This window comes from Bos indicus x Bos taurus, chromosome 5 (genome assembly GCF_003369695.1).
Source record: "Bos indicus x Bos taurus breed Angus x Brahman F1 hybrid chromosome 5, Bos_hybrid_MaternalHap_v2.0, whole genome shotgun sequence".
Lineage (NCBI taxonomy): Eukaryota > Metazoa > Chordata > Mammalia > Artiodactyla > Bovidae > Bos > Bos indicus x Bos taurus.
In genome coordinates this window covers 20,939,613-20,964,576 of record NC_040080.1, presented here as the reverse complement: position 1 = coordinate 20,964,576, position 24,964 = coordinate 20,939,613, and the positions used below count along the sequence as shown (strand labels likewise).

Sequence of the window (24,964 nt, the reverse complement as noted above, 5' to 3'; positions counted from 1 at the left end):
ACTCAATAGCACAAGGTCAACACAGATTTGAAAACCATGCATCAATAATCATAAATGGAGATTTAAACAATTTATGTCCACTACTTATCAAGCAGATATAGCAGTAGGCAATAGAAATATCTAAGCTAGACAAGTAACCAGTACATATATGAACACACACACATACAGTAACATAGAATATTCTTATTTTTTTAAGCTCAAATGAACATTTCCCCCAAATTTGCTATAGATGCTTAAGTCCAGTTACACCACTAAAAAAATCTACAGAAATTTGGTGTCACAACACTAGCCCACAGCCAAGTTTGGCAAGTGGGCACTTGAAATGTGAATATTCAAATTTAATTTTTAATTAATTAGAAGAAATAAACATTTCAGATTGATTTCATAGTCACATTAGCCATATGTAATAGACACACAGAATATTTCCAGATTCATGAAAATTTCTCTAACTAGTTCACCTAAAATGAAGGCAATAACTAAAATTTTGAAAATCTTTATCGGGTTTTATATTCAGTACTGTATTTCTAAATAACATATGAGCCAAGGAAAAATCAAAGTCAAATTTCATAATTTTATATGAATTAAAGAAAAATAGAACAACAAAATTCTGTCTTGTGACATATGAATTGCATTAAATGCATACATTATAAACAAAAAAAAAGAAAGAAGAAATCTGAGCATGCTTGACAAGAAACTTGAAATGAAAAAGCAATTTCGGTGAAATTAAAGTAGTTGACATAAAGACGAAGGAAGAAACTAGCAAATATGAAAAATCATAACCAAGAAAAAATTACAGTAGAGGGGAATAGAAGGGTCAAAGCTATTTTCATTTGAAAGACAATAAAATTAATAAATGACACGTGGAGAATAGAAAAAACATGAATCTTTTATATCTATATAAATATGACAATCCAATGTTCCTGCTGCTGTGAAGTCACATCAGTTGTGTCCGACTCTGTGTGACCCCATAAATGGCAGCCTGCCAGGCTTTTCCATCCCTGGGATTCTCCAGGCAAGAACACTGGAGTGGGTTGCCATTTCCTTCTCCAATGCATGAAAATGAGAAGTGAAAGTGAAGTCGCTCAGTCGTGTCCAACTCTTAGCGACCCCATGAACTGCAGCCCAGGCTCCTCTGTCCATAGGATTTTTCCAGGCAAGACCACTGGAGTGGGTCTCCAGTGCCTTCTCTGTGACAATCCAATAGATGTTGGCAATTTGATTCTCTGTTTTTGATAAAATTGCCAACATCTGTTGGATCATTGGAAAAGCAAGAGACTTCCAGAAAAACACCTTCTGCTTTGTTGACTATGCCAAAGCCTTTGACTGTGTAGATCACAACAAAGTGTGGAAAATTATTCAAGAGATAGGATTACCAGACCGCCTGACCTGCCTCTTGAGAAGTCTGTATGTAGATCAAGAAGCAACAGCTAGAACTGGACATGGAAAAGTGGACTGTTTCCAAATTGGGAAAGGAATATGTCAAGGCTGTATATTGACACCCTGTTTATTTAACTTCCATGCAGAGCACATCATGTGAAATGCCAGGCTGGATGAACCACAGCTGGAATCAAGATTGCTGGGAGAAATATCAATAACCTCAGACATGTAGATGACACCACCCTTACGGCAGAAAGGGAAGAACTAAAGAGCCTCTTGATGAAAATGAAATAGGAGAGTGAAAAAGCTGTCTTAAAATTTAATATTCAAAAAGCGAAGATCATGGTATCCAGTTCCATCAGTTTATGGCAAAAAAAAAAGGGGGAAACAATGGAAACAGTGAGAGACTTTATTTTTTTGGACCCCAAAATCATTGCAGATTTGACTGCAGCCATGAAATTGAAAGACGCTTGTTCCTTGGAAGGAAAGCTATGACCAAACTAGACAGCGTACTAAAATCAGAGACATTACTTTAAGGTCTGTCTAGTCAAAGCTTGGTTTTTCAGTAGTTATGTATGGATGTGAGAGTTGGACCATATACAAAGCTGAGCACTGAAGAATTGATGCTTTTGAACTGTGGTGATGGAGAAGACTCTTGAGAGTCCCTTGGGCTGGGAGGAGACCGAACCAGTCCATCCTAGAGAAAATCAGTCCTGAATATTCATTGGAAGTACTGATGCTGCAGCTGAAACTTCAATACTTTGGACACGTGATGAGAGGAACTGACTCACTGGAAAACACCCTGACGTTGGGAAAGATTGATGGCGGGAAGAGAAGGGGACAAAAGAGGATGAGATGGTTGGATGGTGTCACTGAGTCGATGGACATGAGTTTGAGCAAGCTCTGGGTGTTGGTGATGGATAGGGAAGCCTGGCATAGTGCAGTCCATGGGGTCGCAAACAGTCGGACACGACTGAGTGACTGAACTGAACTGAAACCTGAAAAACCATTATGATTTTTACGGATTTTAAACAGACAATAAAGCTGTATTATAAAAACTTTTTAAAATCCATATGAAATAGAATGTCTAGAAAATGCAAATTACCAAATATAGTACAACCATAAACCTGTATAAGCTTAACATGTGTTAAATATATTAAGTTCACTGTATAAACCTTCCTACAAAATACTCTAGGAGCCCTAATGGTATCAGTAGTGAATAATAACACTTAAAACTATGCCATGTCTTTCACCATAAAACAGAGGCTTCCATAGAGCCTTGATAACAAAACATGTCAAGTTACATAATATCAATGGACTCACTCCAAACTCTGTGATAAATGGATGAAGAAAATCATCTTAATCTAAATATGATATATGCAGTGATTTTTCAAAGGAAGAAAATAGAGAATGATTTTTGTGGTTTTTATTTCAGGAATGCATAATTGGTCAACATTTGAAGGAAAGAGATATTTCAAAAACATTAAAAATTTTCTCATTCCATTGAAAGAAAAATAGTAAAATGGTAACATGACTGATAGCATACAAAACCTATAAGAAAATTTTGGATACTATGGAATTGCTTTTATGTTAGAAAGGTATATGAAAAAACCTTAAAAAACACGTATTTGAGCATGAAGTATTGAAATATTTTCCCCAAGTATAGGAAGGATACTTATAATACCTTTACTGTATCATCTGTTCAACATTGGAATAAATGCCAATTGGGTAAAAATAAGTCAAAAACAAGAAAAACCCCAAAAAATGAAAATAAAAACAAGAAAAAGTTATTGCACCTGGAGGGAAGAAATAAAACATGATTATTCAGAAATGCACTATTTATTTACATAAAAAATCCAGTGGAATATATATTTGAAATGATAAAATTAATATACAGTCAGAGAAGTCATTGGGCACAATTCTATTTGTAGCAGCACCAATTACTACAAATTTAAAAACAAAATAGCCGTTTACAAAAACATGGCTATGAAATGTCCATTTTGTGTGAAATTTCTATGTTGGAAACTGTAAAATATTTTGGGGGATTTCGCTGGTGGTCCAGTGGTTCGGATTACTTGCTTCCGGTGCAGGGAGTGGGCGTTCGATCCCTGGTCACTGAATCAAATTAGCACATGCTGAACAGTGCCACATAAATAAATAAATAAGTAAAAATTGATCAATAAAATAGGGAGAATTTAAAGAAAATCTAATTGATTTGAAGGATAAAGCATGATATTGACTGGAAGAGTCAATATTGTAAGACGATTATCTTCAGAAATTATTTTAAAGATTAAACGCAGTCCCAAAGCAGTTATTTTTTAAAAACTTTATTGAGGTGTCATTTACAGAGCATAAAATTTATCCATTTAACATATATAAATCCATGATTCTAAATTATTCACAGTTTACGACCATCACTACTATCAAACTCTAGAAAGCATTCATCACTAATCAATTTGCAGTCTTTTCCTGTTCTGTCTCTTCACAACCCCTAGTAATCACTAATCTACTTTTGGTCTCTCTACTCCTATTTTTGATATTACATGGAAATGGGCTCACACAATATGCAACATTATAGAGGTTTGAATGCCATAAACATACTGTTGAGCAAAAAAAGTGAGACACAAAAGTAACAATACCTATATTTTGGATGTGTATATGATACTTCAGTGGGGTTTTCCAAGGTGGCACTAGTGGTAAAGAGACTGCCTGCCAGTGCAGGAGATGAGGGCTTGATCCTTGGGTCAGAAAGGTCCTCCAGGGCCCACTCCAGTAGTCTTTTTTTTTTTTAATTAATTTATTTATTTTAATTGGGGGATAATTACTTTAAAATATTGTGGTATTTTTCTCACACATGTACATGAATCAGCCATGGGTGCGCATGTGTTCCCCCATTCAGAACCCCGCTCTCACCTTCCTCCCTCCCCAATCCCTTGGGTTGTCCCAGGGCACCAGCTCTGAGTGTCCTGCTTCATGCATCCAACTTGCACTGGTCATCTCTTTTATATACGGGAATATACATGTTTCAGTGCTATTCTCTCAAATCATCCCACCCTCGCCTTCTCCCACATACTCCAAAAGTCTGTTCTTTACGTCTGTGTCTCTTTTGTTGCCTTGCGTATTGGATCGTTTTTACCTTCTTTCTAAAGTCCATATATGTGCATTAATATAGTGTATTGATGGTTCTCTTTCTGATTTAGTTACCTCTGTATAATAGGCTCCAGTTTCATCCACCTCATTAGAACTGATTCAAACGCTGGGAAAACCAGTCAACCATATGCAAAAGAATGAAACTAGAACACTTTCTAACACCATAAACAAAAATAAACTCAAAATGGATTAAAGATCTAAGTTTAACACCAGAGACTATTAAAACACTTAGAGGAAAACAGAGGCATAACACCCTCTGACATAAATCACAGCAAGATTCTCTATTACCCACCTTGCAGAGTAATGGAAATAAAAACAAAAATACAAATGGGACCTAGGTAAACTTAAAAGCTTTTGCACAACAAAGGAAACTATAAGCCAGGTGGAAAGGCAGCCTTCAGAATGGAAGACAATAACAGCAAATGAAACAACTGACAAAGAATTAAGCTCCAAAATATACAAGCAGTTCATGCAGCTCAATACCAGAAAAATGAACAACCGAATCAAAAAGTGGGCCAAACATTGAAATACGTATAATATCATATATGGAACGAGTCGCCAGTCCAGGTTTGATGCAGGATACTGGATGCTTGGGGCTGGTGCACTGGGACGACACAGAGGGATGGTGTGGGAAGGGTGGAGGGAGGAGGGTTCAGGATGGGGAACACATGTATACCTGTGGCAGATTCATTTCGATATTTGGCAAAACCAATACAATATTGTAAAATGTAAAAATAAAATAAAATTAAAAAAAAAGTGGGCCAAACAAGTAAACAGACATTTCTCCAAAGAAGATATACAGAGGGCTAATAAAACACACGAAAATATATGTAGGTTTCTCATATCACAACATCACTCATTACTAGAAAATGCAAATTAAAAACACAATGAGGTATTGTCTCTGCCGGTCAGAATGGCCACCATAAAAAGGTTGACAAATAGCTGGAGAGGGTGTGGAGAAAAAGGAAACCCTCTTACACTGTTGATGGGAATGCAAACTGGTACAGCCACTATGGAGAAGAGTGTGGAAATTCCTTAAAAATCTGGGAATAGAACCACTCCAGTATTCTTGACTGGAGAATTCCTTGGACAGAGAAGCCTGACAGCCTATAGTCCATGGGGTCTCAAAGAGTCAGACACAACTGAACGAATGAGCACACACAATTATATTTCAACTGTTTTTGAAAAACATTTGTTATCAGAAAAAATAATATAATTCATTTTAAAATTTATGCAATCAGAATATTATTTCCATTACATAAAAGATCAAGTTACCCAACAGCATCCAAACTCATATTTTAATTCTCAAGCTTGTGCTTGCAATGATATGTATTTGGAAACTGACAGTCTTCTGCTTTTATGCCCCATAAATATTGTACAGCACAGTTATGTTCATCAGGTACATTGTCTGTTATCCTGTTATGGAAAAATGCATAATTCTGTTATATTCTATGAAGACAACTCATGAAACAATAGCATTTTCCGTGTAACTGTAATACAAGATATTTTGAAAATGGGTAATGAAGTCTTTAATAAAATTTCAGTTAGAGCTTGTTATTAGGAAATCGGGCTACAGAGTAGCCTGGTTTTCAACATTGGTATCAACATTTTATTAACTTTCAATATCTTCCTTCAGCTTTCTATAATTTGACTAAAACAAATGTATTCATGTTATTTTAAAAATATTTCTTTTTTGTATTTTTCCTCCTCTATATAGCATTCTTTTTACAAACTTACTGTAGATTGCAAGTTGAACCATTTAGCCACTTCCAAGGACGACCGCGGCCTTCACGAGAGACTTGAATCCACGATATAATTGATAGGGACATCAGAAATTTCTAGTCAAAATAAAGAATTTTCACTTAAATAGTCCTTATGAAATGTTTTTGTTAATTTTTAAAATGCAAGTCAAAGGATGTGTTCTTTCATAGCATCTTTCATTCTTTGAACAAATTGAGCATGTTAGATTCTAATCTAGCACTAAAAAATATAGGAGTTGAAAGTTCGAAGTTTTAATAGTGCCATAAATATTAACCAATATCTGTACTTTTGATTCAAAATTAACTCAACATTTATACTTATCAGTTTCACTGTGTTCTAATGTTAATACGGAAAATTCCTTTTTTTTTGACAGCCATTTAATAAAGGGATCAGAGACTCATTTCTCTCTGCTCCTCCCTGCTAAGTTCAACTGTAACATGGGAACTAATGAAAGACACGAGAAAGGAGAACTCTGAAAGGTGGAAAGAGAAGGGTGATGTGGCTTGAGACTTCCCAGCAGTCCCACTCCTCTGTAATTGCTAATCACTTCTCTGTGATGAGAGAACAAGGTGGGAGATGAGGGAGTGATAATTAGGTGCGTCTTGTATCTCCCCACCAACCAGGTGAAAGTGACCTAGGCCTCTTACTTCCCAAACACCCCATACCTAACCTAGCTGTTGGGTGTAGCACAGGTAAGCTATTCCTCCTGTGTGTTGAGAGAATCGTGTAGGCAACACCAGGTAAGCCTTACAAGGTGATCCATCAGCACATTTACTAACAAGGAGCAGTCAGAGAAATTGCCTCTGTTTCCTCCACTGAGAGACACTAGGGTTGGGTGATAGGGGTGGGGGTGGGACCAGCAAAGGGGATGTCTTGACTAAAACTACTGAAGCTAAGAAGCTTCTTTATCCCTGAGGGTGTAAGACTCCATTTCCACCCAGCGGCATTGGAAAGAATGGATCTTAACTGTTGAATTCACACAATGAGCTGTGGAAATTTAAAAACTTCACACAAATGCAAAAAGTTGGAGGAACTGCAAAATATCATATGGCAGTGATGAGACAGGGACAACCTGTATGATTCCATGTGCTGGAGTAGAAAATGGAAACCCACTTCAGTATTCTTGCCTGGAAAATTCCATGGACACAGGAGCCTGACAGGCTGAAGTTAATAAGGTTGCAAAGAGTCAGACACGAATGACTAAGCACGAACACGGGATTCCATGTACATGATTCAAAAGCAATCAAAGAGATTCTATAATATCTAAAGGCAGGATAGAGAGTAAATAAGGAGGTGAGACGTGATAAGATATTACAGAGGGGTGGGGCTGCTGGGAAGTTGAAACTTCTATTCCGTGATCTGATGTGCAATTACATAATTCTATAGGCAAAATCATATGTTTATTTTCCTTGATGTATGGTAAAATTAGATAGCACAGTGTATTTTAGAAATTAATAGATTTATAGAAGCATGGTTTTCTATGAAAAGCAAGAACCAGAAATTACCACACATGCGTGAATGGTATAAAAATGTAAATAAAGTATCATAAAGTTATATTCCATTGTTTAATGGAATACTAACAGACCTTAAAATAAACAAGCTACAAATATGTACAAAAGCACAAGTAAATCCTAACAAATATAATGTTGACTAAATGAAGCCTTTAGCAAAGTGTTGGAAACATTTAATATCTTACCATTTCTTCTTCATTGTCTATATAAAGCAGAGTAGAATTCTTAGTAGCACAGGATATCAAACTTTCATTCCATGATTTTTTTTCCAAACTAGTATAATAGCAGTTGTTGGAATATGTAAGCCAGTCTTTTGGACAATGACCACAATGACATTCTGAAGAAAGATTATGAATTACTATTCAAAAACAATTTGAATTTGAAAAATAAAAAATTAACTTACACATATGCATAGATATAAACATGTATGCATACATACACATATATAAAATAACATATCTATGCATCCTCTAGGCTGCATATAAAGACATATAAAACAAGTCTCATTCATACATTCATAGAGAGGGTCTGCTCTCATATCCCAATTTATGTCCCCATATAAAGCAAACACATAGAAATATCGACTAGTTACATGTCTTAAAATTCAAGAAGTGAAACTTCTATTTTAGAATAGCAAAATTATTTGTCTCTTATCATATTATATCAGGAGGAAATTCCAGCCAATTGCCAACAATGGATATGGCGATCATATTGTTGCATAGGGAGAAAGACTCTCCTATAATCATTATTTAGGAATATTGTTGCCTGTTTTTATAATTTATGTTTTATCCCCAGATCTGTTTCTATCTTCACTAGCCTAAGAGAGAGACAAAATACAAACTATATTTATAATAGAAGTTTGAAATCATTATGTACCTTTCGGGAGCTTTGTTACCAGAGAGATCTTATTCTGTTCTGATATTTGGGTACCTAGAAAAAAATGGAAGTAATCTTTTAAAATATTAACATTGATTTAAATAGATAATAATCATTTTAGTTTTCAGTTTAAACCTGGTATTTGTAGGCTTTAGGATGATCTGGAAAATATTGCTTTAAGAATAATTAATGAGGTAATGAAGACTGGGGGGTGTATATTTCAAATATCTTAATGAAAAGACTCCACCACCTCTTACAATAGTTGGTTCAAGCAATCTCAAGAATTAATTTGTTTTTCTCAATAAGGTGTTTCAGTTTCTTAAAGTATATCTTTGAGTTACGAAATCAGAAAATAGCTGTGTATATATTTAATTTTCCCTACAATCAGTCTGTAATTTACACTTTGCTCAACTCATTTGCCATTCAATACTTAGGCTAAATGCACGCATTAAAATAAGAGTTCTATTCCATAATAATATGATATTTTAGAGGCACTGATGATCATTAAAAATGAAAGGTCAATCATAATCTTTCAAAACTTGACTTACGTGGAATAAAAGTTATCACTCTCACTATAGTATACATCAAGACAAAACAGACGATTCCCAGGATCACAACAATGAGCTTCTCTCTAGCTGATGGTGAATCTGCAGGGAGAGAAAACGAAACACTGAGAAAGGAGTGATGGAGACAGTTATTTTAGAAGAACAAAAGATCCCACATCCGTGAGAATTCAAAGACATCAACTTGGACCCCAAAACAATATCTACCATTGCAATCCTCCTCTCAGAATATACCATTCCTTTTTCAGCGAATATAAGGCTTCACGAGTTGTAGATCAAAGACTACAAATTACAGCAATGCCTGGGTAAGTAGTCCTAGAGGAGGGCATGGCAACCTTCTCCAGCATTCATGCCTGGAGAATCCCCATGGACAGAGGAGCCTGGCGGGCTACAGTCCATGGGGTGGCAAAGAGTTGGACACAACTGAGCGACTAAGCACAGCACAGCACATATGTCATATTAGAATATTGTATTTCAAACTCCAGCTCTAAGTCTCATTAATAAAAACATGTAAGCAGGTAAATGCTTTACACTTGCAGGGGTAGTTCCTGTCATTCCATTGACATAACGAAAGGCAATTTGAAAGTTTAATCCCACGTAGGTTTTCTCCTGCTCAGCTGCTAAAATTGATCTTTTCAGGATCTTACCTCTCATTTGCTGTCTCTTGGTGTCCTTAACCAGACTCGGTTCCGAGTAGCTTTCCTTTTGGTTCTTCATCTCTGTGGCTGTTTAATGTCAAGGATGTTGCTCTATGGAAACTTCACATAAGTAGTTAATAAATGGTGTATAAAATCACAAGAAACCTTGAAGAGTTAAACTGGGTGATGTGTGAGATCAGTTAACAGCACTTATTTAGCAACTGAGCAAATCCAAGTTTGGTTCTCATTTCAGTAAACCTTTAGACAACTGTTTCATGATAGAGTAAGTAGTTTTAAAAATAATATTTGGTGTTTAATAACCAAGAGTGGTGGGAATGGGCAGGAGGTGAGAGGCAAACTGAAAGGAGGGGACATATGTACACCTATGGTTAATTTATGCTGATGTATGACAGAAATCAAACCAATATTGTAAACCAGTCATCAATCAGTTAAAAACAAGTAAATATTTAAAAAAATATTCTATTTGACATAATGTTACTTGTTTATTGGAACAATGAAAATTAGCAGATTACTGAAAAAGTTCATGAATAGTAATATCCTGATGAATTGAAAGTCAAAATTAACAGAAACCCTTTAAAATTGTTATAATATCTTTGTTCAAATTAAAGTGCATATTGGAAAAACATGTACCTATTATACAGGTAAGTTTAAAATCCATTAAAAGTTAAAGACAGCTTTCTATGACGAGGGAATAACAGTATTGGCATATATGGTACACTCTGCATTAAACTACTTTAATTGGGACATTCATTAATGAAAAGGGAATGAGATGCTATGAAATAATTGTATTTTGAGTGATTGTGGAGCTCAAAGAAATCATTAAAAAAATTAATGAAATATTTTACATGTTAAAAATGGTACATGACATATTAAATTCTCCAAAAGTTTTATCATATAAAGACAAAACAATGTTAAAATGACATTAAATACTTATTTTACATGCATAATTGACAATTGACCATGGCTAAGATATGAAATCACAAAATGATAAGGAAAAGCATACATCATTTATGGAAGAACAATGTTGGTATAAACTTCCAGGAAGATCCTGAGGCTGTCAAGTAAATGAGGGAAGCTTTAGTTGTATCAGCAATTATAAGAAATCAATAATGTGGCTTAATAATTCAGTCAATGGATTCTGTAGTCAGTGCAATCTACAATTAACTCTGGCCTTGAAATTTACAATGTGTGACCTTTAAAAATTATTTAGTATTTAGCAAATGAGTTTACTAATCTAAAATGAGAATAAAGATATGTATGATATAAAGCAAGTAAAAAACCTAATATTAAATTTGACTTTTATTTTATTTCCTATTTTAATGCAATTGCCATTGTATTATTCATATCAGGCAATGTAATTTATTAGACAGAAATCTCTGTGTTAGTGTGTTTTATCTTTCTTCAATATTGCGATCAAGTTTTTTTTTTTTTTTTTTCATAAAGCAGTGATCATATACAATTGAGGTAATCCAGCATTTTACTGGAGGTACCATATTCTGATTTTTACTTTAACTAGATCAGTGAAGAATTATATTGGCCATTCACAATTCTATGAATCCATTTTAACATTCTATATTTAAGGGCTGAGTTAAATATTTAATACTGTATCTAATTATACGTCTATTGATGACAAAATACAATGTTAACTGTCCCTTGTCCTGATGCTACTGATACTCCGTCTTAAATTGCAATGATTAACAAAATCACTTACACATGTATGTATTCACTTGAATAACGTCTGCAGGCAAGAATTTGAACATTTTAAGAAATCTTCCCAAATACTTCATATTTTATTCTTACTTTCTCCCAAAATTAAAATACCCAAATATCAAATACAGATACCAATATCTCTTTAATTCGTTTGCTTAGTAATCGTCCCTAAGTCAAACCACATTGGCATTTGTAATCTCCTGCTAAATGAGATGAGGAATTAGAAAGGAGAGGGAAACACATACCTTCTACAGGCCAGAGTCCTGCCTCTTCTCGTGAGTGGCCAGGTTACTGTGAAAATCAAACAATGTCTGTGGTCTTCACAGACTGCCCTGTGAAGGCCCAGAGTGAAACAATGGTGAAAAAAGTACATTCTTATCACCGTGTCACTGAAACAGGAAATTCTTACGCTTGGGTATTTTGAAGACAGTTTATCTCGTCACACAACTCCAGAATATAGGAGACTTTGGATATGTAGTGTATCAGTTAGTTTGTTCTTTGGTGAGTTCTTCTGAGAATTGATTTCCCTTTCTAAAAGATATAGGGGGACAAAGGACATGATCACCCTGCTGTTAAGTTGCTTTCACTTCATTCATCAATGCTGAACATTTACGCCTTGTCAAGAGTAACTTCAATGTTTAAGTTTTACTCTTAGATAAGTTTACTAAATCTAGGCATTATTTATTTTTTCCATATAATCTCATTGTGTCATTTCTATTATAATGCAGGAAATCATAATTCCATTGACAGTTTGTATTTAAGGATACTTGTCCCTAATTCAGAAGAGTTACTACATATTAAACTTTTTTCAGTTCAGTTCAGTCGCTCAGTCATGTCTGACTCTTTGTGACCCCGTGAATCGCAGCACATCAGGCCTCCCTGTCCATCACCAACTCCCAGAGTTCACTGAGACTCAAAGTCCATCGAGTCAGTGATGCTATCCAGCCATCTCATCCTGTGTTGTCCCCTTCTCCTCCGGCCCCCAATCCCTCCCAGCATCAGAGTCTTTTCCAATGAGTCAACTCTTCCATGAGGTGGCCAAAGTACTGGAGTTTCAGCTTTAGCATTCCTTCCAAAGAAATCCCAGGGCTGATCTCCTTCAGAAGGGACTGGTTGGATATCCTTGCAGTCCAAGGGACTCTCAAGAGTCTTCTCCAACACCACAGTTCAAAAGCATCAATTCTTCGGTGCTCAGCTTTCTTCACAGTTCAACTATCACATCCATACATGACCACAGGAAAAGCCATAGCCTTGACTAGATGGACCTTTGTTGGCAAAGTAATATCTATGCTTTTAAATATTCTATTTAGGTTGGTCATAACTATCCTTCCAAGGAGTAAGCGTCTTTTAATTTCATGGCTGCAGTCACCATCTGCAGTGATTTTGGAGCCCAGAAAAATAAAGTCTGACACTGTTTCCCTGTTTCCCATCTATTTCCCATGAAGTGGTGGGACCGGATGCCATGATTTTCATTTTCTGAATGTTGAGTTTTAAGCCAGCTTTTTCACTCTCCACTTTGACTTTCATCAAGAGGCCTTTGTGTTCCTCTTCACTTTCTGCCATAAGGGTGATGTCATCTGCATATCTGAGGTTATTGATATTTCTCCCGGCAATCTTGATTCCAGTTTGTTTTTCTTCCAGTACAGCGTTTCTCATGATGTACTCTGCATATAAATTAAATAAACAGGGTGACAATATACAGCCTTGATGAACTCCTTTTCCTATTTGGAACCAGTCTGTTGTTCCATGTCCAGTTATAACTGTTGCTTCCTCACCTGCATACAAATTTCTCAAGAGGCAGGTCAGGTGGTCTGGTATTCCCATCTCTTTAAGAATTTTCCAGTTTATTGTGACCCAAACAGTCAAAGGCTTTGGCATAGTCATAAAGCAGAAATAGATGCTTTTCTGGAACTCTCTTGCTTTTTCTATGATCCAGCAGATGTTGGCAATTTGATCTCTGGTTCCTCTGCCATTTCTAAAACCAGCTTGAACATCAGGAAGTTCACGGTTCACATATTGCTGAAGCCTGGCTTGGAGAATTTTGAGCATTACTTTACTAGTGTGTGAGATGAGTGCAATTGTGCAGTAGTTTGAGCATTCTTTGGCATTGCCTTTCTTTGGGATTGAAATGAAAACTGACCTTTTCCAGTCCTGTGGCTACTGCTGAGTTTTCCAAATTTGCTGGCATATTGAGGGCAGCACTTTCACAGCATCATCTTTCAGGATTTGGAATAGCTCAACTGGAATTCCATCACCTCCACTAGCTTTGTTCGTAGTGATGCTTTCTAAGGCCCACTTGACTTCACATTCCAGGATGTCTGGCTCTAGGTGAGTGATCACACCATCCTGATTATCTTGGTCATGAAGTTCTTTTTTGTACAGTTCTTCTGTGTATTCTTGCCACCTCTTCTTAATATCTTCTGCTTCTGTTAGGGCCATACCATTTCTGTCTTTTATCGAGCCCATCTTTGCATGAAATGTTCCCTTGGTATCTTTAATTTTTTGAAGAGATCCCTAGTCTTTCCCATTTTGTTGTTTTCCTCTATTTCTTTGCATTGATCACTGAAGAAGGCTTTCTTATCTCTGCTTGCTATTATTTGGAACTCTGCATTCAGATGCTTGTATCTTTCCTTTTCTCCTTTGCTTTTCACGTCTCTTCTTTTCACAGCTATTTGTAAGGCCTCCCCAGACAGCCATTTTGCTTTTTTGCATTTCTTTAAGAGGAGAGTGAAAAAGTTGGCTTAAAGCTCAACATTCAGAAAACAAAGATCATGGCATCCAGTCCCGTCACTTCATGAGAAAAAGATGGGGAAACAGTGCAAACAGTGTCAGACTTTATTTTTGGACTCCAAAATCACTGCAGATGGTGATTGCAGCCATGAAATTAAAAGACCATTACTCCTTGAAAGGAAAGTTATGACTAACCTAGATAGCATATTCAAAAGCAGAGACATAACTTTGCCAACAAAGGTCCATCTAGTCAAGGCTATGGTTTTTCCAGTGGTCATGTATGGATGTGAGAGTTGGACTGTGAAGAAAGCTGACTGCCGAAGAATTGATGCTTTTGATCTATGATGTTGGCGAAGACTCTTGAGAGTCCCATGGATTGCAAGGAGATCCAACCAGTCTATTCTGAAGGAGATCAGTCCTGGTTGTTCTTTGGAAGTAATATGCTAAAGCTGAAATTCCAATACTTTGACCACCTCACATGAAGAGTTGACTCATTGGAAAAGACTCTGATGCTGGGAAGGATTAGGGGCAGGAGGAGAAGGGGATGACAGAGGATGAGATGGCTGGATGGCATCACCGACTCAATGGACATGAGTTTGAGTGAACTCCAGAGTTGGTGATGGACAGTGAGGCCTGGTGTGCTTCGATTCATGGGGTCGCCAAGAGTCAGACACGACTGAGCAACTGAACTGAACTGAACTGATGAGGAAGAAAGTTCTGGCAATGTTTACAGGTCATAAAAATATTTTTCAGAAAAAAGATGTGTTTTTATTTCTTTATTTACTACTACTTTAAATTTTCTCGGTAATTTATTTTGTATTAGTCATCTACAAACTCATCTAAAAGTTATAAAATATTTCTCTGTGAGACTCCGACATCAATTCTCTATTCATTTATTTAAAATATTTTCATAGGTCAGGAATTCATATACATTCATAATATAACATGTGAAAAATAGAGGAGTATCACTGACTCCACAGTCTCACTGAATATTGAGTGTGCACTTTGAAGTCTCCTATGTGATGAAAAGGCATTGAGAGGCAAACAGGCCCTTACTTCATGAACATATATGTGGAAAGACATGTTTTGTTTTGTTTTAGGAGCAAAAGCAAATATTTAAGAAACACACAAATGAATAAGTAAGACACACATTTTTTTTTCTTTAAAAAATTTTTATTGGATTCTAGCTGATTTATAATGTGTGATAGTTTCAGGTGTACAGCAGAGTGATTCAGTTATACACATATCTGTATCTACTCTGCTTTTAGATTCTTTTACTATATAGGCCATTACAGAGTATTGAGTAGAGTTCCCTGTGCTACACAGCAGGTTCTCTTTTATATACAGCAATATGTAGATGTCAATGCTAATCTCCCAGTGTATCCCTAACCCCATGGACTGAAGCACACCAGGCAACCCTGTCCATCTCCATCTCCCAAAGCTTGCTTAAACTCATGTCCATTGAGTCAGTGATGCCATCCAACCATCTCATCTTCTGTCGTCCTCTTCTCCTGCCTTCAATCTTTCCCAGCATCGGGGTCTTTTCAAATGAGTCAGTTCTTTGCATCAGGTGGCCAAAATATTAGAGCCTCAGCTTCAGCATCAGTCCTTCCAATGAATATTAAGACTTGATTTTCTTTAGAACTGAATGGTTTGATCTCCTTGTAGACCAAGGGAATCTTGGGAGTCTTACCCAGCACCACTGTTCAAAAGCATAAATTCTTCAATGCTCAGCCTTCTTTATGGTCCAATTCTCACATCCATACACGACTACTGGAAAAGCCATAGCTTTAACTATAGGGACCTTTGTTGGCAATGTAATATCTCTGCTTTTTAATTTGCTGTCTAGGTGGTAACCATAAATTTACTACATCTGTTGACTCTACTTCTCTATCATAAAATGTCATATAGATTGGAAAGAGAAATAAAACTGTTTATTTGTGAAATGACATAATTGTCCGCACAAATTCCAAAGTATCTCCAAAATCCTCCTAAAACTAATCAGTAAGTAGAGTCCCTGGACTGCAAGCATATCCAACCAGTCAATCCTAAAGGAAATCAATCCTGAGTATTCATTGGAAGGACTGAGGCTGAACCTGAAAGTCCAATACTTTGGCCACTTGATGCAAAGAACTGACTCATTGGAAAAGACCCTGATGCTGGGAAAGATTGAAGGCAGGTGGAGAAGGGGACGACAGAAGATGAGATGGTTGGATAGCATCACTGACTTGATGGACATGAGTTTGAGTGTTTCATGAGTTGGTGATGGACAGGGAAGCCTGGTGTGCTGCAGTCCATGGGGTCGCAGAGAGTCGGACACAACTGAGCGACTGAACTGAACCAAACCGAAATATGGTTTCAGATAGAACAGAATATTAAAATCAGTTATGCTGCTGCTGCTGCTGCTTCAATCGTGTCCGACTCTGTGTGACCCCATAGACGGCAGCCCAACAGGCTCCCCCGTCCCTGGGATTCTCCAGGCTAGAATACTGGAGTGGGTTGCCATTTCCTTCGCCAATGCATGAAAGTGAGAAGTGAAAGTGAAGTCGCTCAGTCGTGTCCAACTCTTAGCGACCCCATGGACTGCAGCCTACCAGGCTCCTCCATCCATGGGATTTTCCAGGCAAAAGTACTGGAGTGGGGTGCCATTGCCTTCTCCCAAAATCGATTATATTTCTATATAAATTGTTAGAAATTGAGAAAAACAAAAAGTATCATTTATAATGGACTTCCTTGGTGGCCTGGATGGTAAAGCGTCTGCCTACAATGTGGGGGACCCAGGTTCAATCCCTGGGTTGGGAAGATCTCCTGGAGAAGGAAATGACAACCCATTCCAGTATTCTTGCCTGGAAAATCTCATGGATGGAAGAACCTGGTAGGCTACAATTCATGGGGTCAAAAGCTTTAAGTTGATAGTATAAATGTACCAAATATTTGCACCGTTTGTATGTTGAATTATAAAATACTAGTGAGAAAGGTTGAAAAAGACAAATTGATAAATAAACTGTCGTCTTAAACTGGAAGTCTAAACATTATGATGATTCCTTTTCTCCCTTAATTGCTCTATAAAGTTAAGTCAGTCATAATCAGAAACACACAGCCTGGTTCTCTGTGACAACCTACAGGAGCTGCATGGAGTGGGAGAAAGATTCATGTGAGAGGGGACATATGTATACTTATGGCAGACTCACATTGTTGTATAATAGAATTCAGCACAACATTGTAAAGCAATTTGCCTCCAATTAAAAAAAAAAAGGTTAAAAAATAAGAAACATATTAAGCCTTTATTTTGTAGAAAGTTGCATATTAATTTTAATTTTTTAAAATGAATTTTGGTTTTTTTTTGTTGTTTTTTTTTCTCCCTAGTATTTATTTATTTATTTTAATTTAATTTTATTTTTAAACTTTACATAATTGTACTAGTTTTGCCAAATATCAAAATGAATCCGCCACAGGTATACATGTGTTCCCCATCCTGAACCCTCCTCCCTCCTCCCTCCCCATACCATCCCTCTGGGTCATCCCAGTGCACTAGCCCCAAGCATCCAGTATCGTGCATCGAACCTGGACTGGCATCTAGTTTCATACATGATATTTTACATGTTTCAATGCCATTCTCCCAAATCTTCCCACCCTCTCCCTCTCCCATAGAGTCCATAAGACTGTTCTATACATCAGTGTCTCTTTTGCTGTCTTGTACACAGGGTTATTGTCACCATCTTTCTAAATTCCATATATATGTGTTATTATACTGTATTGGTGTTTTTCCTTCTGTGACTTTTGCTGTTTAAATTGTTCCAGCTTTGGCCATTGGTAATTCCTTTACCTAGTTGACATACCTCTACAGTTTTAAGCACTTCTCCATTTTCTAGAACTACAAAAATCTCCAGGCTCTTCTTATGTATTTCCTACCCCTATTTTAGAATCAGCCATTTTTTTCAAGTAGCTAAGATTTTATTTACTAATAATGGAATTATAATAAAAAATGGCCACTAAGTAAGTCTTTTCTTCTTTGCAAAAAAAAGGTAAAACAATTTTGAAAAAGACAATGCAGGAGAACTCACATCACTTCATAACGTCCTATAAATTCACAATAATCAAGTTATTGGTGAAAGAAGGCAGATATTCAGATCAATGAAATAGGATAGCGTTTAGAAATAGATACAAGTATAAGTGGTGAATTGATTTTTGACAAAAGTGCCATGATAATTCAACAGAAGAGTACAATTTTCAAAAAATGGTGCTGAAATAACTAGACATCTTTTTGCAAAACATTTTTAAAAAGAATTCAATCCATACTTTGTACTATATACAAAATTAATGCGATGAAATATAGGTATCAATGTAAACAGAGCTTCTAGAAGAAGGCATAGGAGAAAATTTTTCAAGTTCAGGTTAATTAAGATTTCTTAATTAAAAACTTCATAAATATAAAAACATATGTTTAAAAATTATTTATTTAACTTCTTCAAGTTAAACTTCTGCTCATCTAAACTTCTAAAAAGAATGTTAAGAGAATACTAGGTATACTGGAAGGCAGTATTTATGAAACACATGTCTGAAAAAATATTAACATCCAAAATATATAAAGAGAGAACTCTCAGAGCTCAATAATAAGAAAATGGACAACCCAATAAAAATAGGCAAAATATTTAATCAATCTTTACCATAGGAGATCATATGAAAGGATGGTGCACATTATTTATTGGTTCAGTTCAGTTCAGTCATTCAGTGGTGTCTGACTCTTTGCGATCCCATGAATTGCAGCACGCCAGGCCTCCCTGTCCATCACCAACTCCTGCAGTTTACTCAAACTCATGTCCATCAAGTCGGTGATGCCATCCAGCCACCTCATCCTCTGTCATCCCCTTATCCTCCTGCCCCCAATCCTTCCCAGCATCAGAGTCTTTTCCAATGAGTCAACTCTTCGCATGAGGTGGCCAAGGTATTGGAGTTTCAGCTTTAGCATCAGTCCTTCCAATGAACACCCAGGACTGATCTCCTTTAGAATGCACTGGCTGGATCTCCTTGCAGTCCAAGGGACTAACAAGAGTCTTCTCCAACACAGTTCAAAAGCATCAATTCCTCAGTGCTCAGCTTTCTTCACAGTCCATCTCTCACATCCATACATGACCACTGGAAAAACCATAGCCTTGACTAGATGGACCTTTGTTGGCAAAGTAAGGTCTCTGCTTTTGAAAGTGCTATCTAGGTTGGTCATAACTTTCCTTCCAAGGAGTAAGCGTCTTTTAATTTCATGGCTGCAGTCACCATCTGTAGTGATTTTGGAGCCCAGAAAAATAAAGTCTGACACTGTTTCCACTGTTTCCCCATCTATTTCCAATGAAGTGATGGGACCAGATGCCATGATCTTCATTTTCTGAATGTTGAGCTTTAAGCCAACTTTTTCACTCTCCTCTTTCACTTTCACAACAGGCTTTTTAGTTCCTCTTCACTTTTTGCCATAAGGTGGTGTCATCTGCATATCTGAGGTTATCGATATTTCTCCTGGCAACATTCATTAGAGATATACAAATATACCTTTATTATACCACACCTTTATTAAAATTTTTTTCATTTTTTCAATATTAAAGTTAGTAGGACACTAGCAAATGGAATTCTCATACACTGCTAATAGAATGCAAAATGGTACAGCCACTTTGCAATATGGAATCATACCCAGAAGTCTGGACTTGCCAGAGAGCATTCAAGCTATTAGTTGTGGTATAGGTCACAAACATAGATCTATTTGTTTTCTTTCTGTTATTATACTGTCTTTCTGCTAAAAAGTAATAAATCAAACAAATGCGTATACAATTGATACAGAATAATGTCTTCACTTATTCTTGGCATTAAATCCCAGGTAAAATGTACATGGCTGTGACAACAGTTTGCAAGATTACTTACTAAATCTGTGTAAGTTGAAGAAATTGGCTACACAGTCCTAAGGTTCATGAGGAGCACTGATACTTTTTCACTCTGCCAACCTGTGCTCATAACTGGTGTGATCTGGGATTTATGTTTGAAAGAGGCAGAAGTGGAGGGTCCACAATGTATCTCTACCAAGCTAAAATATAGGTGCAGCCCATAACAAAGCATGAAATGAGAGATACACAGACTGGACTTCCAAGGGTCTGAGTTTTTATAAAGAAATGTTGTTGCATGTGTCTTTGGTTGTTGTTTCATTAGGTAGCAAGACAAGCTACCTACTTCTCACAAATGAAGCACCTGAATCTGGAACAGTCAGAAGCAGACATCTTTGTTGCTTTAATATATGCACAGTTTCCTTCGTTTGACTCTTTCCAATCACTTAAAATAAAAGCATATAAACAATGTAAAACAGACATTCACTAATGCAAACATAAGAAATATTGGTTCAAAGTTAAGATATATATATTTTTTCTTTCCTTACAAGAAACTATCCCTTGGTGCCTTAGCCTTTCCTAACACATACTTTATAAGGATTATAGCAACAAGTTGAAAAGCCTCCCTCTCTATATATACTCATTTTCTGAACTTAAATTCTTTGTATGCGTGTGTCTGTATGTACATGCAATGCTCATGTGTGTGCTAGTCGCTAAGTTATGTCCTATTCTTTACAACCCCATGGACAGTAGCCTGCCAGCCTCCTCTGTTTATGGGATTTCCCAGGCAAGAATATTGCAGTGCATTGCCATTCTCCAGGGGATCTTCCTGATCCAGGGATCAAACCTGTGTCTCCTGAATTACCAATGGATTCTTTACCACTGTGCCACATGTATATGCCCATATATGTATGTATATTTGTCTATATATTAAAGTGTGCATTTCCCTATATACTTTTCAAAATGTAAACTGGAATATGGAACTTTTTATTTACTATCTATTCTTGAGACTTACGATTTTAGAAAAGGCAATGAGTTATCTTCCCATGTCCATTGATTTCTGGTTCCTTTACGAGATAATCCAATCCAATAGAAATAGGATAGTCTGCTTTGAATGAAGCTCTGCAATAAAAAGAGATATAGTCTATGAGAAAAATGTCTTTTCATAATTCTGAAATGAAATAATAATCTTTTTAATATTTTATTATTTTGAGTAACAGTTTCAAATTCAATTTCATCCTGATTCTGTTCAAATGATAAAATAATAGTCTTAATTACATTTATTAAATATAGTGACATAAATGAAACATAAAATAACACTGTCTTAGCTTACCTATCTTTTTTTTTAAGATTTTTTTGAATGTAGATCATTTTTAAAGCTTTTATTGAATGTGTTGTAATATTGCTTTTTTTTATACTTTTGATTTTTAGCCAAGAGGCATGTGGGCTCTTAGGTGTATGACGAGGGGTCACATCTGTACCTTGTGTGTTGAAAGGTAAAGTCTTAACCATTGGACCACTAGGGAAGTCCTGCACCTATCTTATTTAATCTTCAGACTAAAATATCTTAATTTACTTTCAAAACTGACACTTGTAGCTCAAGAAAAAATTCTGAGCAAAATCGGTTGGTATTTTGAGGTTCAGGTGTGAAAGATGTTAGGTTTTTACCAATGTCATTTAAATTGTTTTCCCAAAGTACTGTGCTTATTTTTTGTGAAGTGAGCATCTTGAAGAAGTGGTCCTTATTCTACCAGATGAGATATTTACATGGGTATCTGGAAATTACTTGATAAGTACACATGTAACTGATGTTCATCTTGTAACTTAATTTTTACCACATTTATGCACATATATTCAGATTTCGCTGATGGCTCAGTGTAAAGAACCTGCCTGCTAATGAAGGTGATGAGGGTTTGATCTCTGGTTCTGGAAGATTCCCTGGAGAAGGAAATGGTCACCCACCCAAGTACTCTTGCCTGGGAAATCCCATGGACAGAGGAGCCTGGAAGGCTACAGTCCATGGGGTCACAAAAGAGTCGACATGACTTAGCAACTAAACAACAACAAACAACAGCAATGTACATATATTATCTCATGTGATCTTCCTAACATATGTTGGAAAGAAAATATAACCAGTTTTTATTACAAGCAAAATAATGTGTGAAAGGGAACTAAAGAGAGAGTTTCTGACTATAAATTCTGTATTTCTCTATTCTGCTTTAGTTTTTACCCTTAGTTTGTTTTTATTTTCCTTTGTTTCTTTCACCATAGAGAATATGGCAAACACTTAGTCTCTCTACCCAGAAAAAAGTTACGTATATACCATCTACTCATAAGATTTGACATTCAATTTCATGGTTTTCATAGATGATCTTATTTCTTGATGAAGATATCCTACATAAAAGATTAGGGCTTCTAGACTCTAAAGCTAATTTTTGAGCCCACCAGGCTCTCCTGTCTATGGAATCCTCCAGGCAAGAATACTGGAGTGGGTTGCCATTCCCTTCTCCAGGGGATCTTGCTGACCCAGGGATCGAATCCAGATCTTCTGCATTGCAGGCAGATTCTATATTGTCTGAGCCACCAGGGAAGCCCCTTGGAATAAAAAGGAAGTTAATTCAGATCTGCAAATGTCTTCTTTTCGGGTTCAGATTTGCTGTTTTCTTGATGGTTTTCAAGTTCATATTTTTATAGCTATTTATGAGTTGTTAAAAGCCAAAGATATGGGTGATTGTACTCTTACAGATAATTGAGTTAGTCTCAGTGTCCTTGAAAGAATAATAAAAGATTCTCCTTAACTTGGAATGTAAGAATATATTTCTTGAAAGAGTAATAGTAAATTATTTCTCTATTCAAATCAAGGATATTGATAAGGATTATGAAATATTTAGTTCAATTTTCTTGGAAGTTAGTATGAGTTAAAATTTAATATGAGTTTGAATTAACTAATCTTCAATTTTAAATTCATCCTAAGTCTTCCTTTTACCCTAAACTCAGTGGTATTGTACTTCTTGATTTTGTTGGAGGTAAAATGACATTTTTTTTCACAGAGATGCTACATTTCCATGAAATTATCAGTATGAAAATATAATTATCTCTGATAAAATGAAATATTTTAAGCGTAATTTTTTCCTAATTGTTTCATGTTTCCCTTTACATTTGCTCTACTGGAAAAGTTCTAACTGTGGGTGAGTTAGATGAATTAAATGAAATTCTAATTTCATTTCTACTTGTATTTCTGACCTTAAGATGAGAACTGTCTAGATCTGAATCAACTTACAACTGTAAACTATGGACACTCAAATATTATCAAGCATTCAGATTTAGCTAACAGGACTTCCCCAGTGGTCAAGTTGTTAAGAATCTGTCTGCCAAAGCAGGGGACACAGCTTGGATCCCCAGTCCAATAAGATTCCACGTGCAACAGACAGCTAAACCTGCGCACTACAACTACTGAGCCTGAGCTTTCGAGCCCATACTCCACAACAAGGGAAGTCACCTCCACAAGAAGCCCTGTCACCGCAGTTAAAGAAAGCCCACGGGCAGCGAGGAAGACCCAGCACAGCTTAAAAAAAAACAAAAAAGATTTAGGCAACAACTAATGGCCAGAGGGCCAGATGAATAAGATGAATACAGGGTGAGATGGAAAAAGAAATACGTCACCAGCTCTTCCTTATCTTCTATCTTAAGAAGTGTGGAGTCCATTTCCTTGCAGCTTTTTTTACTTTCTTCAAAGTTCTTCAGTTCATCCGAAATATAGTAAGATCTCTGTCCACAACATGACCATTTACTTTTACATTCCTTTCCTTAAAAACAAAAGATATTCCCCGGAGACCATTCAGAGTGTATCTTGAAAGGAATGGTCTGAGACTTAGCTACTGAGGAATCCTTTCTAGTCCTTGTAAAACCATTGATTTCGTGAGATGGATGGACTTCATTTCTAAGTTCCTGGCCTTAGGGAGATGACTTACATCCCTCCAAATCTATGCATAAGACTACTAAAATTCTCTAGGAAATATATCTTAGAAAATTGATGTTTTTTCTCACAATCTCTACAGATAGGAGTTCACAGGGGAAAACAACTTCTTTGTATTCTCTGAAAGAAAGAAAGTGAAAGTCGCTCAGTCATGTCTGACTCTTTGCGACCTGTGAACTATACAGTCCATGGAATTCTCCAGGCCAGAATACTGGAGTGGGTAGCCTTTCCCTTCTCCAGGGGATTTCCTCAACCCAGGAATCTAACCCAGGTCTCCCGCATTGCAGGCGGATTCTTTACCAGCTGAGCCACAAGGGAAGCATTCTCTAGACTAAGTAAAATCTATAGGTACAGAGCTGATCTTAACTTAGCATTGATACACTAACCTAGTACCTAACCTACATACCCATATGAGAGCATATAATAATGATTAGAGAATGTGCTAAAGGAGATGTAGAATTTTTTGGTAGAAAAAGTATTATTTTGAGAAATGGTGATTTAAAAGAATATATCATGTATACAGAAGAATCTAACTACTGGGAAAGATGAGTATTTTTTCCTGAAATTAAATAAAATGAAAGTTGGACTTCATAGTTGGCTGAGTCTAAAATAACATCCAAATGAGCAGGTTATCAACTGACTAAGAGAAGCAGAGAAGATACTTGTTGGTCTCAGTCTTTTATCTACATACATATTAAGTGGTTTCTCTTTGAAAGTCATGATTTTAGATGCGGAGTTTTTTGTGTTCCATTGTCCAATGGAGGCTCTGGTAATCCACCCTGGAAAA

General features: G+C 36.4%; 1 protein-coding gene across 3 annotated transcripts; it reads right to left on the bottom strand.

Moving 5' to 3' along the window:
• Positions 1-5,688: 5,688 nt before the first annotated feature.
• On the bottom strand, positions 5,689-11,972 carry LOC113892470 (NKG2-A/NKG2-B type II integral membrane protein-like). 3 transcript variants are annotated; one of them, XM_027541331.1, is made up of 7 exons: positions 11,853-11,970; positions 9,886-9,996; positions 9,224-9,322; positions 8,676-8,729; positions 7,985-8,136; positions 6,265-6,365; positions 5,689-5,943 (listed from the first exon to the last, which is right to left on the bottom strand). In XM_027541331.1, exons 2-7 carry the CDS (start codon positions 9,953-9,955, stop codon positions 5,826-5,828), a joined length of 594 nt encoding a protein of 197 aa, XP_027397132.1. In that variant the 5' UTR covers positions 9,956-9,996; positions 11,853-11,970; the 3' UTR covers positions 5,689-5,825. The 3 variants fall into 3 exon arrangements, with proteins under 3 accessions (XP_027397132.1, XP_027397134.1, XP_027397133.1); XM_027541333.1 differs by lacking the exon at positions 8,676-8,729 and having other exon boundaries at positions 11,853-11,972; XM_027541332.1 differs by lacking the exon at positions 11,853-11,970 and having other exon boundaries at positions 9,886-10,229.
• Positions 11,973-24,964: the final 12,992 nt, after the last annotated feature.